We start from the raw sequence: 15,425 nt of genomic DNA, 5'->3' as shown, positions 1-15,425 counted from the left end.
ACTTAACTGGAAGAATGCAGAAAGTTGAAATAAGTGGTTCGTGTAATGTTAAAACAGCTGATTCCTCAAACTGGGGTGCTATCAAGCACGGGGTCCCACAGGGTTCGGTCTTAGGTCCTTTACTGTTCTTGATATACATTAATGACTTACCATTCCACATTGATGAAGATGCAAAGTTAGTTCTTTTTGCTGATGATACAAGTATAGTAATAACATCCAAAAACCAAGAACTAAGTGATGTAATTGTAAATGATGTTTTTCACAAAATTATTAAGTGGTTCTCAGCAAACGGACTCTCTTTAAATTTTGATAAAACACAGTATATACAGTTCCGTACAGTAAATGGCAAAACTCCAGTAATAAATATAGAATTTGAACAGAAGTCTGTAGCTAAGGTAGAATTTTCAAAATTTTTAGGTGTGTCCATTGATGAGAGGTTAAACTGGAAGCAACACATTGATGGTCTGCTGAAACGTCTGAGTTCAGCTATGTATGCTATTAGGGTTATTGCAAATTTTGGTGATAAGAATCTCAGTAAATTAGCTTACTATGCCTACTTTCATTCACTGCTTTCGTATGGCATCATATTCTGGGGTAATTCATCGTTGAGTAGAAAAGTATTCATTGCACAAAAACGTGTAATCAGAATAATTGCTGGAGCCCACCCACGGTCATCCTGCAGACATCTATTTAAGGATCTAGGGATCCTCACAGTAACCTCACAGTATATATATTCCCTTATGAAATTTGTTGATAATAATCCAACCCAATTCAAAAGTAATAGCAGTGTGCATACCTATAACACCAGGAGAAAGGATGATCTTCACTATGCAGGGTTAAATCTGACTTTGGCACAGAAAGGGGTAAATTATGCTGCCACAAAAGTCTTTGGGCACCTACCAAACAGCATCAAAAGCCTGACAGATAGCCAACTAACATTTAAAAATAAATTAAAAGAATTTCTAGATGACAACTCCTTCTACTCATTGGCTGAATTTTTAGATATTAAAAAAAAAAAAAATAAAAAAAAATAAAAAAAAAACTTAATCATTAGTGTCATGCAATATTTTGTGTAATGTAATTTCTTGTACAGACATCTTTTATTAACCTGACACGTTCCACATCATTACGAAGTGTCGTATTCATGATCTATGGAACAAGTATTAATCTAATCTAATCTAATCTACTAAAATGTCATTAAAAATAGTAGGTCAGAGATAAAATAAAAAAGTGGCAAATGTGCAATGACACGGAGCATTGCAGGCAGGTGCCAGTGTCATGGGGTTCTGTGGCATGCCAGCGATGGCCTGTCTAGGCTGCTGGTGCTTCCATGTAAGCTAGTGAATGTCTTTCTTTCTATGAAATGTGTTAGTCACTTCAAATTATTAAGAGAGACAAATTGGCATACTTCCTTTCCGTTATTTGGAAAGATTGCTGCCCACCATAAAGATGACCCATTGAGTTGCAGACAGGTAAAATGAAAACACTGCTACATATTGCAGTGTTTGGTCAAAGCCTTATCCAGCTAAGGGCGCGCGCGCCCACACACACACACACACACACACACACACACACACACAAGAAGGGCTTGCTTCACTACCAGTCAGTAAAGACATTGATGTAGAATGGAATAATATTAAGCATGCCTCATTAAAGGAGCCTCAGAAGCACTTGGCAAAAGGAAGAAAAACATGTGAAAAAGGACTTCGAAATTGGAACACAGAAATTAAAGAAACTATTCAAGAAAAACAAGTAGCTTATTTGAAGTTTCTAAAGACAAAAACATCAGAGAGCTGGGAAGTGTGCAAAATAAAAAGTAATGATGGAAAACAAATAGTGTGCAGAACACACCAAGACTTTTGGAACTTCTTCATATGCATCATACGACATGATGTACATGGTGGACAGCAATTTGAATGCAAAGTCATAAAAGCCCTGAACCAGGAAGAAAAAGACACTGCGTCATTAAACATTATATCAAGTGGGCAATGGGAAAATCATTTTACAGACTTTCGGTGTACACAAAGGGCTGAAGATGGCGCTGGAGAAAGTATGTACAATGAAATAGTAGATCCAATTACTATTGAGGAGCTACAATAGCTTTGAAAAGTATGGAGGACAGAAAAGCAGCTGGAATAGCTAGAATAAATGCAGAACTAATTAAATGTGGATATCACTGGATAAAAGACTTTTACAATTAATAAATGGGTGTTGGACGAACAGCTAATCCCATACCCTTTGCTTACAACAGAAATGATCTCTCTTTTCAAGAAAAGGAAAGATAATGACTGTAAAAACCATCCTGGCATCAGTCTTCTAAAAAGGGCTACAAATTCTGCCCAAAGATAATCATTGACCACATACAGAATAACACAGAAATTATTATTTCTGAAGAACAAAGTGGATTTAGATCAGGTCATTCATGCATAGACAGTGTGTTTGTAATTAAAAATACAAAGACACAGTTAAAAACACAGAATTTAATATAGAAACCCATATGATCTCTATTGACTTAGAGAAGGCTTTCAACTGTGTGAACTGTGAGGGCCTAGGGAAGATCATATCTGAATGTGGCTATCTCTATCATCTAATATAGATAGTAAAAAATCTTTACAAAAATACACACATATAATAAAACAGGTAGGAATCAATGACAAGAAATCATTGTTAATCAAGACGTGGACTATCACCTACCCTTTTTGACATTTACAGAGTAAAGAAAAGGATAGAATGCTACTCACCGTAAAGATGGGAAGCATATCGACTTTTTCTTAGAAGGAATATGTCATTCACATTCGCTTGATTTGACGATACTAGTCTTGTAATTTCTTAGACTTTCCCAGCGATTTGATGACATCTCATGGAATTCAGGTTTTCTGCTGGTTATCAGCATCTTCCAAACATGATATTTCGACGTCATTACTTGACGTCTTCATCAGGTGTTCCCTGAGACTGGCTGTTTGCTGGACCGGGTCGCATATTAATGCCTGCCCGGTGCCTGGTGTTCTGTTTGCCGTTCCCTAGTCGGTCCGCGCCCGCTAGTCGCGCTATCCTGCCGCTCTAGGTGTTCTCTATTCCGTCCGCGCCCGCTCTGGCCGTCTCCGACTGCGGCTGAGGCTTCCTGGTGTTCCCTTCTTGGTTCATGCCCGCAGTGTGCGGATGCCTGAGGCTCGTTGTTGGTGTTGGAAACATATTTTCTCCAGCATTGCTTCAGCAGTTCAAATGCCGGGTTCCATGCAGTGCTTAGCTGGTATCCTGCTTCCCGGTTAATCAAGTTTTGTGCCATCTTTATCTCTATAGATTCAGTGATGACACTATCCCAGAACCTGGGGGTCTGGACCATGACCTTGGTGTTCTCGTAATCCATGGAATGTTTCTATTCTAGGCAGTGTTCTGCTACTGCTGATTTTGTGGCCTGCCTTAGCCTGGTATGTCACTGGTGTTCCTTACATCTGATTTCCACCGTTCTAGTCGTTTGGCCAATGTAGGACATACCGCATTCACAAAGAATATTGTAAATGCCAGGCTTCCTTAAGCCCAGGTCATCTTTGACTGTTCCAAGTAAAGCCCTGATTTTGCTAGGTGGGCAGAAGACGCTCTTGATGTTATGTTTAATTAGTATTCTGCTGATCTTGGCAGAGACAGGCCCGACATACGGTAAAAATGCCAGTCTCTTGATTTCTTCTTCTTCTTGCTCGTTCTTCGGTGTATCCTGACGTCTGGTGGGATGTAGAGCTCTGCGGATGTCCCTGGATGAGAATCCGTTGTTAGCAAACACTTTTTGAAGACAAAGTTCCCCTGCCAGGCAGTCAGTGTCAGACAGTGTCTGGGCTTGGTGTACGAGTGTTCTAAGCACCCCGGTCTTTTGTGCTGGGTGGTGGCAGCTGTTGGCCTGTAGGTATAGATCTGTGTGTGTTGGCTTTCGGTGCACACTGTGGCTGAAGGTGCCATCCGCCTTCTTCTTCACCAGGACACCCAGAAACGGAAGCTGACCATCCTTTTCTAGCTCTATGGTGAATTTAATATTCGGATGCCTTGAGTTCAGGTGGTCCAGGAAGTCTTCCAGTTTTTCGCGACCATGTGGCCAAATGACAAATGTGTCATCAACGTATCTCAGGTAGCATGTTGGCTGGTAAGTGGCAGCTGTAAGAGCCTCATCCTCAAATTTCTCTATAAACAGGTTGGCCACTACTGGTGACAAGGGGCTACCCATCGCCACCCCTTCAGTCTGTTCATAGAATTGACCTCCACAAAGGTACTAAGACGATGTTAGAATATGTTTAAACAGATCCAGCACAGCTCCATCAAACTTCTCACTGATTATGTTAAGTGTGTCCTTAAGGGGCACTCTGGTGAACAGGGACACCACATCAAAACTGACCATTAAATCTGCATCCAAGAAACGTAGGTTTTTAAGACGTTCCACAAAGTCTTGTGAGTTGCAAATGTGGCGTGCACACTTCCCCACATATGGTGCCAACATTTTCTTGAGATATGTAGCAGCTGGGTAGGTGGCTGCCCCAATATTGCTCACAATGGGTCATAGTGGTACACCCTCTTTGTGGGTTTTAGGTAGTCCATAGAGTCTGGGTGGGACTGGTGCCTTGGATTTCAGTTGTTTGATAACTTTCTCAGGCCAGCCAGTTTCCTTCAGCAGAGACTTGGTTTTTCTGTCCACCCTGTCAGTTGGATCCTGTTCCAGTGGTCTGTAAGCCGGGTCCTCCAGAAGTCGCCGGATCTTCAGGTCATAGTCACCTTTCTGCAGTATGACTGTGGAGTTCCCTTTGTCTGCTGGTAACACCACTATGTCGTCATCTTCTTGTAATCTCCTGAGGACCATCCTCTCGTCTCTTGAGATATTAGACTTAGGCGGCCTGGCTCTGGTAAGGGCTCTGCACGTCTCTCTCCGAATCTCTTCAGCCGTACTTCAGGGTAGTGTGTTGACGACTTGTTCCACAGTGCTGATGAAATTGGCTACCGGTAGATCTCTAGGAGTGACAGCGAAATTTAGGCCCCTGCCAAGAACCTTCAACGTAGCTTCATCCAGTGTTCTGTCACTCAAATTTACAACCTTGCGAGTGTCATGATTTTGTTGCACTCTGCTGTTCAGGCGTTCAAATTTTGCCAATTGTCGGGCTGTAGCATTGTTCTTGATGCATGCTGCTAGTGACCAAGACACTCCATCAATTCTGTCCCAATCCTCTTGCGCTAGTTTGGCAGCCATGTACAGATGTAGATGTAACAGCTCCCTGGACGTGACATCAAGTTTATGGCAGATGTCACGGACTCTTTCTCTCACCAGAGCAATGCTGGCTCGGTGCTTGATCCTGTTGGCCACCCTAGACGTAATATGATGTTTGATTTTGGCAAATACAGGCACCACATCTCCATCTCTGCACCTGAGGAGGAAGTTGAGTGAGCCCACCATCCTCTCTTTGCGTTGTCGCAGCTTGTCCAGTTTCTTCATATTGCAGCACATTTCCTCCCCGTAGAGTCTTGTGATGTAATTTCTTAGACTATCCCGGCAATTTGATGACATCTCGTGGAAATCGGGTTTTCTGCCGGATATCAGCGTCTTCCAAAAACACGATATTTCGACGTCATTACTTGACGTCTTCATCAGGTGTTCCCTGAGACTGGCTGCTTGCTGGACCGGCTCGCATATTTATGCCTGCCCGGTGCAATTCATTGAACAGACTGAAGGGGTGGCGATGGGTTGCCCCTTGTCACCAGTAGTGGCCAACCTGTTTATGGAGAAGTTTGAGGACGAGGCTCTTACAACTGCCACTTACCAGCCAACATGCTTCCTGAGATACGTTGATGACACATTTGTCATTTGGCCACACGGTCGCGAAAAACTGGAAGACTTCCTGGACCACCTGAACTCAAGGCATCCGAATATTAAATTCACCATGGAGCTAGAAAAGGATGGTCAGCTTCCATTTCTGGGTGTCCCGGTGAAGAAGAAGGCGGATGGCACCTTCAGCCACAGTGTGCACCGAAAGCCAACACACACAGATCTATACCTACAGGCCGACAGCTGCCACCACCCAGCACAAAAGACCGGGGTGCTTAGAACACTCGTACACCAAGCCCAGACACTGTCTGACACTGACTGCCTGGCAGGGGAACTTTGTCTTCAAAAAGTGTTTGCTAACAACGGATTCTCATCCAGGGACATCCGCAGAGCTCTACATCCCACCAGACGTCAGGATACACCGGAGAACGAGCAAGAAGAAGAAATCAAGAGACTGGCATTTTTACCGTATGCTGGGCCTGTATCTGCCAAGATCAGCAGAATACTATTTAAACATAACATCAAGAGCATCTTCTGCCCACCTAGCAAAATCAGGGCTTTACTTGGAACAGTCAAAGATGGCCTGGGCTTAAGGAAGCCTGGCATTTACAATATTCCTTGTGAATGCGGTATGTTCTACATTGGCCAAACGACTAGAACGGTGGAAATCAGATGTAAGGAACACCAGTGACATACCAGGCTAAGGCAGGCCACAAAATCAGCAGTAGCAGAACACTGCCTAGAATAGAAACATTCCATGGATTACGAGAACACCAAGGTCATGGTCCAGACCCCCAGGTTCTGGGATAGTGTCATCACTGAATCTATAGAGATAAAGATGGCACAAAACTTGATTAACCGGGAAGCAGGATACCAGCTAAGCACTGCATGGGACCCGGCATTTGAACTGCTGAAGCAATGCTGGAGAAAATATGTTTCCAACACCAACAACGAGCCTCAGACATCTGCACACTGCGGGCATGAACCAAGAAGGGAACACCAGGATGCCTCAGCCGCAGTCGGAGACGGCCAGAGCAGGAGTGGACGGAATAGGGAACGTCCAGAGCGGCATTGGAGCGCCACTCGCGGGTGCGGACTGAGAAGGGAACACCAGGAGGCCACGACCGCAGTTGGAGACGGCCAGAGCGGGCGCGGACAGAATAGAGAACACCTAGAGCGGCAGGATAGCGCGACTAGCGGGTGCGGACCGTCTAGGGAACGGCAAACAGAACACCAGGCACTGGGCAGGTATAAATATGCGACCCGGTCCAGCAAGCAGCCAGTCTCAGGGAACACCTGATAAAGACGTCAAGTAATGACGTCAAAATATCGTGTTTGGAAGACGCTGATATCCGGCAGAAAACCCGACTTCCATGATACTAGTCTTACTGTTACTATTAGCATTGTATTGCAAAACTGTCATATGGTGTTTAGGTGTCAATGGCACGCAAGATGGATACGCTGTATTCAGCAAATATTTACTATTTGCATGATATATGAGAGAGAATTGTCAGAGCATGTGCTTCGATAAGTGCCAAAGTAATAAGGTGTACCAATCAATCGCAGTGGATTGATACCAATGGCCATCACTTTGAACATCATCTGTAAATGGATGTTCATGCCACATTTTTGACCATCGTTGACCTTCAAAGACCTTATTGTTACACATCATTGGATTTGTCTTGATAGCTGATATCAGCAAATAAGTACCAAACTATAGCATCCCTTTTAGAAAAACAAAGTTGACCTTCATATATCTGATGCGATCCCACCTAGCAAGAAAAAACCAATGTCATATTGTGGCCCCCGTTATCCCATGCAACATTTGTCCCACACACTTTTCAGCTACTATCATACTTTTGGAGTTATTCTACATGGCAATAGTTAGTGACTCACACTGTATAATGGGAATTGTGGCCGTACATCTAATAACCATTACGCAAAATAATAAGACGATGCAACAGAGGCAATGGTGGCACAATCGTGTCACTACAAGTTATGCCCATGCTTTCCCCACCATTCATGCCATATCCTAATGTAGAATAGATAAAAACAAAACAGTGTAAAAGTTGCCAAGGATTCTTCCAATGTGTCCTGCTGTGGCACAATGATCGTATGGATGACATTATCAGGTTGCAAACTCCCATGAGATAAACAAATATAATAACCTCACCATAATTGTATCAGGCACAGCAAGCTTCCATATGAAGTGCAGTACATAATTTTGCTATGTTGCAAAAAGAAAAAAAAATCTCAAAACACACTGTAGTGTCATGTAGGACTTACACAACATAACGTTGATCCATTTGCCTGGTAACCCATTCTGTTACTAGAAGGCACAAACGTGTTATAGAAACACAAGACACAAAACAGGATATACATAATGTACAATAATGGGCATTAGATGGCACCACTGTCTAGTTGTAAAGAAACTAGTCTCTAGTTGAAATATGAATACAAACCAAACTCTGGTATACAAACCAAAACATTGGTATACATTGCTTACAGCTTTAAACTTAGATATCAAAGCATAGACAAAAAGGTATGATAACAAAGAGAGGAAATTTCGTCTCAATACAGCATTATAACAACCAAAATATTGTTGTACATACATTACAAAATGTCAATCCCGGCTTCCCATTAATAGTTTGTTTGTTACAGTCTTTCACACAGAGAATTACAAAAACAAATTAAAATCCTGTTTACTAGATATCATTACTATGTATAATATCATTACTATGTATAATATCAAAACACTATATGTTACAATCATGAAGGGCTGGATGTATTGAGTATTTGAAAAAGGGGGGGGGGGGGGGGTGGCATGGGAAGAATGTAAGGGAAAGGGGTAGTTAGGAATCCCTACTTATTGTATGAAAAAGGAAGAGGGGGTTTTTGGTTGTATGAAAAACATGAGGGGGAAAGGGGAGAAGAGATACAGAAATCTGTGTGGGGTGTTTTTTTTTAATGTATATCCATCAAAAATTAATATTAAGAAACTGAAAGACTATAGTACTACTACTACCACACACACACACACACACACACACACACACACACACACACACACACACACACACACACAAACTGAAACTACATTCAAGGTACTGCATTCCAGCAATCTTAAGTAATGATAAAAAAAGCCTACAATAATAGGTACAGAGTGTGTACAAGATATTAAATAACACAACAGATACATATAAAAGTAATTTATCACATTGCTATTTATATGTAGTAGTCAGTCACAGCATCAAACACAGTAGGCTATATAATCTGCAAGATCCTTTATCTTATGTAATGGGATGAACACCACAAAAAAAAGAAAGTATTGAAAGTAACTCAAGTCCATGCTATTACACAACTGCAAAATAAATTTAGTATCTAACTGTTCCATAGTGACGCAAAAATAACCTGACCCTAATGATAAGCAACCTAAAATTTTTTATATTACCCCAGTACCAAGGTGTATTGACCTACAACTACATAATGTTAAGGATATACAAAGTGGTACACTAACCACTGTTTAATTCAGATTATTTACCCTCCTCATTTTACCCAAAATGAAGGAGATTTCAATACCCATTTCCTAAGTTATAGCAAATTAGTGGTTAATATGTATTGCTATATAATGTCATCCATCAAAAAAGTTAAAAAATTCTTATATTTGTAATAAACCTGTTCATTTGAAATTTTATCAGGCTCTTTTTTGTGGAAACTGTATATATTAATATTCTCCAGTAGGTCGTGTCTACACCCCTTTTTTTCCCTAAGTAATATATCCATATTTTGCCTGATGTCACCCACCATGTGTTCAGTACTTTTTAAATGCAACCCAGAGGCAGTGTTGTTTTGTCCATACATATGCTCTGTAAATCTAGTTTTAAATGCTCTACCCGTTTGTCCTGTATACCCTGAATTTGCATTCTGAACATTCCAGTTTATATACCCCAGACCTATCACTCCATTACTGCTAATATTATGTCTTAACTTGTGTTTTAATAAATTATCTGTCTTCAAAGCTGTTTTGGTATAAGGGTTTCTAAACTGCCTATCAGTTTTCTCAGAAACCTTGCATCTGTAAGTCATGGAAACCTGAGAACTTTTTTCTTTACTATTCTTTTTTATTCTGTTTATACCCCTCTTTTCTTACTTTCATTTAAACCATTATTTTTATTATATATTTTAACTATACTTTGCAATTGTGCAATATCATGGACTTTGGGTTGCTTTCAGTACTTTTGTTTTTTGTGGTGTTTATCCCGTTACATAAGATAAAGGATCGTGTAGAGTGTATAACCTACTGTGTTAGATGCTTTGATTGACTACTACATATAAATAGCAGTGTGATAAATTACTTTTATATGTATCTTTTTTGTTAGTATCTTGCGCACACACACACACTCTGTACCTTTTATCATAGGTCGTTTTAATCATTACTTAAGATTGCTGTAATGTAGTATCTAGAATGAAGTTTCAGTTTTCCTATAACTAAGATGATGTTGTTGTTGTCCACTGTTACTGCCCTCTCGCGCATTTGTGGCTCACATAAATCTATTTTACAGTTATATTGTATATGTACAATTACTTATGCAGTAGTGTAATCTTTCAGTTTCTTAATATTAATTTTTGATGGATATACATTAATATAAAAAATATAGATTTCTGTAACTCTTCTCCCCTTTCCCCCCTCATATTTTTCATACAACCAAAAACCTCATCTTCCCTTTAGTGTTCTGACGTGATACGTAGTAATTATATATAGTAAATAGGATTTAAATTTGTTTCTGTAATTGTTTGTGTGAAAGACTGTAACAAACAATTTATTAATGGGAAGCCTGGGAACAGCGTTTTGTAATGTATGTACAACAATATTTTGGTTGTTATAATGCTGTATTGAGACGAAACTTTGTTTCTTTGTTATCATACCTTTTCGACTATGGTTTGATGTCTAATTTTAAAGCTGTAAACAATGTATACCAATGTTTTGGTTTGTATACCAGTGTTTGGTTTGTGTTTGTATTTAAACTAGACTAGTTTCATTACAACTAGACATTAGTGCCATCTAATGCCTATTATTGTACATTACGTAGATCCTGTTTTGTGTCTCGAGTTTCTACAATATGTTCATGCCTTCTAGTAACAGAATGGGTTACCAGGCAAATGGATTAACGTTATGTTAGCAAGGTATTAGTGTGTCAGTCCTAATGTCAGTACAGCGTGTTTTGAGATTCATTTTTCGGAACATAGTCAGATTACGTGCTACATTCCATATGGAAGCTTGCTGTGCTTAATACACTTACGATAAGGTATTTATACACGTTTATCCCAAAGGAGTTTGTGCCATGATAATGATTAAATATACAAATATGTGTTCAAACTCGTGAATTTATGTCACCCATACAATTGTCGAGTCACAGCAGGACACATTGCAAGAATCCTTGGCAACTTTTACTCTGGTATAGTTTTTATCTATTCTGCATTAGGATGTGGAATGAATGGTTGGGCAAGCATGGTCATTACTTGTAGTGACTTGATTGTGCCATCATTGCCTCGGTTGCCTGGTCTTATTATTTTTCATAATTGTTGTTAGATGTATGGTCACAATTACCATTATATATTCTCCAACTGGTGCTTTATATTTGAAAATAATGACTTAGTTCATTGAGACTGGTACATCTTTTTTTAAAGAAAAATTTTATGTAATGTGACTATGGCTTCACTATTGTAGTCTCAAATATTTAACATTAGCAGAATTTTATGGCACAAAGTGAAGAAAGACCCTCACGAAATTTTATAAATTGATGGTGGTTCCTTATCCTATGGAAGTGAAAGCAAAGTAACTACAATAAAATAAAATAAGCAGTGGAAAAATCCATTGCTCATATCCCTGTTATAGACTTAGATGTAAGACCTGCCCCCTTGCATCCTCCCACCACCACCACCACCACCACCACCACCACCACCTGCTACAGTCCAGTCACAAGCATCATGTATCCCACCAAAGGGTGGGCTACCTGTGGAACCAGTCATGTGATCTACAAACTAAGCTGCAACCGTTGTGCTTCATCCTAATTGGTCATTTCTGTCCGTGTGAATGGCCACCGACAAACTATTGCCAAGAAACAGCTGGATCTCCTAGATGCTGAGCACGCTGCCCAACACGACATTCTTAATTTAATGACTGCTTCACAGTCCGTGCCACATGCATCCTTCCTACCAACATCAGCTTTTCTGGATTTTGCAGCTGGGAACTCTACCTACAACATATCCTATGTTCCCATAACCCTCCTGGCCTCAACATTTGTTGATCATTGTCCTTCACCCACCAGTTCCCTTCCCAGTTCCTACCCCCACAGCCTTCTTCTCCACAGGTGCACCTGAGCCTTTTTACTTCTCTCCTTTTCGGTTTGCCCCCTCTCCTCCATGGACTCCATCTAACCTTCTGACTGTACCTAACTGCCCTACCCTCTCTCCACCTTATCCCTGTATGCTCCCAAGAACAGCCATTACGCTTCCATAAACAGCACTTTACTGTCCTCCACCTGTACCGTGCTCTCCCTCCCCCTCCCCCTCCCCTCCCCCTCCCCTCCCCAGCCTTCTCCCTACCCCCACCACCCATGTTGCTTCTCCCATCATGCACAGTTGCTTGCAGAGCCACGTAAAACTGACCCATCATACTCAATAATAATGTTCCAGTGCATGCTTGTGTGCCATTGGTAAAGGAAAACAAGAAACACTGCCAAACAGTCATTCACGAACTAACCGTTTCCTCTGATGTACCGACACTGCACAGAACTCTGTTCTTGTGTAAGTCAGCTGCAGCCATAACCAGTGAAACTTGTCAAAACCAGTTAAAAAATAGGCCTCGTTGTGTGAAGTCAGGTTAGTGTGTGTGCGTGTGATAATACTGTATTCATTACCCAAGTGTGTTGCCATTGTTGAAGCATTCATTCATATTTGATCTTTTGTGAAAACAAAGAATTTGTTTCAGGAGAAATTTCCAGGACATTTGGTGCCAGAAAAAAGCACCATACAAGAATTGATTGAAAAATGGCAGCATACAATATTGGTTCAAAATACTCCCCGGAACAGACCGCTAACTGTCTGCACACTTGAATTAAAGAGGCAAGTGCAGGAGATATGACTAGATGTCCTCATAAGTCAACTGGGAGATTGAGCTAACAGGTTTCTGTGAGTCAGAGAAGATGCAGACATGTTTTAAGGGGACTGTAGTTAAAATGTTGCCAGTTTTGGCTTGTACCAGTTAAAGTTCATCATGAGTGACAAGGTGTGGTTCCATCAGTATAAGTATGTAAATTACAAAAAAAAAAAAACATTGGTCGACAGAAAATACACACGCAATCCACCAGGTACCGTTGCATGACAAGAAGATTGGTGTTTGGTGTGCCATTTCTGCCACATGCGCTATAGAGCCCATATTCTTTGAGATGATGATGAACAACAATGTGTATTAGGGAATTGTGGAGGAGTATTTTCAAACTTGACAGACGAGGAACATCAGTTATGTTACTTTCAACAGGATGTTGTAACATGCCACACATCAGCTGCATTATTGTGCCATGCGATGAGATGTTTACACCAGAGAGGACAATCAGCAAAGGCTTGTGGTCTCTTTGGTCACCAGACTTGTGACTTATGGGTACTGTTAAAGGGAAGAGAGTGTGAAACAAATCCGCACACAGTTGAAGAACTCGAGATAAGAACCAGGATGTCATCAATAGCATCACAACACAGAACTGACAAGAGTATATATGAATATTCTCAAGTGTGCCCACATGTTTGCTGAATTGGGCAGAGGACACTTTCAGCACCTACTGTGAGTTTATTATTATTTATCTTATGGCCTTCATTGGACCACTCTAGTCAAAAATACAAAGTTGTAAACAAGTTGTTACACAGGGATACAATTTGGTTCAACAATAACTTAATATGATATTTAGGTAATATAATTATTAGAGTCTATTCTTATATGAAAGGTGTTTTGCACTTCTGTCTGCCCAATATTATAATATTCAGTACATTAATTTCTTTTTATACTCATGTGTTGACTTTATGGGCAGGTTTTACGTGTCGCATACGTATTATTAACAACAACAGAATGTCATTAACATGCAAAAGAGGAGTGAGCACCAAAATTAGACTACACTTCAAAATAGATATGAAAAAAATCATGCTTAGCATATGGAAATGGAGTGTGATGCATTGTGAAAAAAGTTTGCCACTTCCGTGAACATAGACCTTCATGATGAGAAAGGTAGAAAGTTCCTCGCAGATGAACACTATGTGGTAGACCAATAACCAAAGGAGAACCTTTTTAGGAATTTGGGGAAGGTTGACAACGGCGTATTTTCTGTGCCTTGGAGGCTCAGTTAAGACAGAAATGGGTTCTGAATATATCCATTTATTTTGAGGACTTAAAACTGTAAACAGTGTGGTCTGGATGTTTGATTCTTAGTATCAAAAGTATGGTAAAGATATACTCAGAGCTAATAGATTTTACGGGAAACACATTCCTAAATTAAAACATATATTAAAGGTCACACGATGCTTTGATAAAAACAACTTTGTGATTGACATTAAATCAAGCTGAGTGGTATCAGTGAGTCGAGAAGCAGGGGCCAGCCCCCAGCTAGTTGTATTTCTCTTTCGAACACCACATGATCGCTGCATTCTGGCAATACAACCACCACCACTGCAATCTGTCAATCACAAAGTTATTTTATTCAGTTGATAGATTTGAGTATCTCTTCTTACCCTGAGTAGTGTTGATTTACGTTTTTAAAAATCCATTTAATATTAATTCATATTTCAGAGATGCAGAGAAAATTCTTGTAAATGAACAAGTGGGCCATATGTTGCGGACAAAATTGAGCACTGTGGATGAAGGTGGTGTTGCAGCAGGACTAGGGGCACTTGACAGCCCCTATCTGGCAGATCTGTGATGTAGCTTGCATACCATCAACAAGATGACATGAATTTCCAAGTGCTTTCATTGAAAATGTTATTTAATACTTGTATTTCTGTCACTTGTTTTACATATTTATGAGTACATATAACATTTTTGGTTCATCACAGGCCTACAGAAAACTATGTATTGCTATTTGTAATTAATATTAGTGGGGAATGTGTAGCGTTGTGAATGTTGTTGATGTGTTTTAAAGTTATTTTTGGTGGGTCATTAAATATTTAATAAAAGAACAGTAAAGCCACTATTGTGGTCCTTCGAATGCTTTAAGAATCTTGGCCATCACAGAAGATCATTGTTTTATATTAAAATATGTACTTTGTAATAAAAATCACTGAGATTGAAATGGCTTTTACTTGGAAAATTTTGACAAACATTTGCACAGGTACAAACACAAGTTAATTGAAGCTATAGTTCCAACAAAGTGGTTGGAGGAGATGGAACTCTTTTTCATTACATTCTTTCATTTAAGTGCTGGTATCTTTAATAAGGAAGTTTTCTACCTCATTGCTACTGACACTATGGACTATAGAAACAGTTCGTCTAATTTTCAGAATATTTCAAACACTTGTAAAAAGTACATAAACACAGTTGTGTACATTTTGTTCTAATAATAGACTCATTAAGCTAACTAGCTTATAT

The 15,425-nt window shown here is 40.1% G+C and overlaps 1 protein-coding gene across 5 annotated transcripts in view; it reads left to right on the top strand.

Moving 5' to 3' along the window:
- Positions 1-15,138, top strand: part of LOC126278017 (glutathione synthetase-like) — a 151,257-nt gene extending 136,119 nt beyond the window's left edge. For all 5 annotated transcript variants that reach the window (XM_049977729.1, XM_049977731.1, XM_049977730.1 and 2 more), the window contains one exon: positions 14,631-15,138. In XM_049977729.1, coding sequence (XP_049833686.1) covers positions 14,631-14,760 — 130 coding nt within the window. In that variant the 3' untranslated portion in view covers positions 14,761-15,138. The remainder of the gene's footprint in view (positions 1-14,630) is intronic.
- Positions 15,139-15,425: the final 287 nt, after the last annotated feature.

This window comes from Schistocerca gregaria, chromosome 6 (genome assembly GCF_023897955.1).
Source record: "Schistocerca gregaria isolate iqSchGreg1 chromosome 6, iqSchGreg1.2, whole genome shotgun sequence".
Taxonomy (NCBI): domain Eukaryota; kingdom Metazoa; phylum Arthropoda; class Insecta; order Orthoptera; family Acrididae; genus Schistocerca; species Schistocerca gregaria.
The sequence above is the reverse complement of the archived record's forward strand: the minus strand, read 5'-3'. Positions and strand labels throughout refer to the sequence as shown.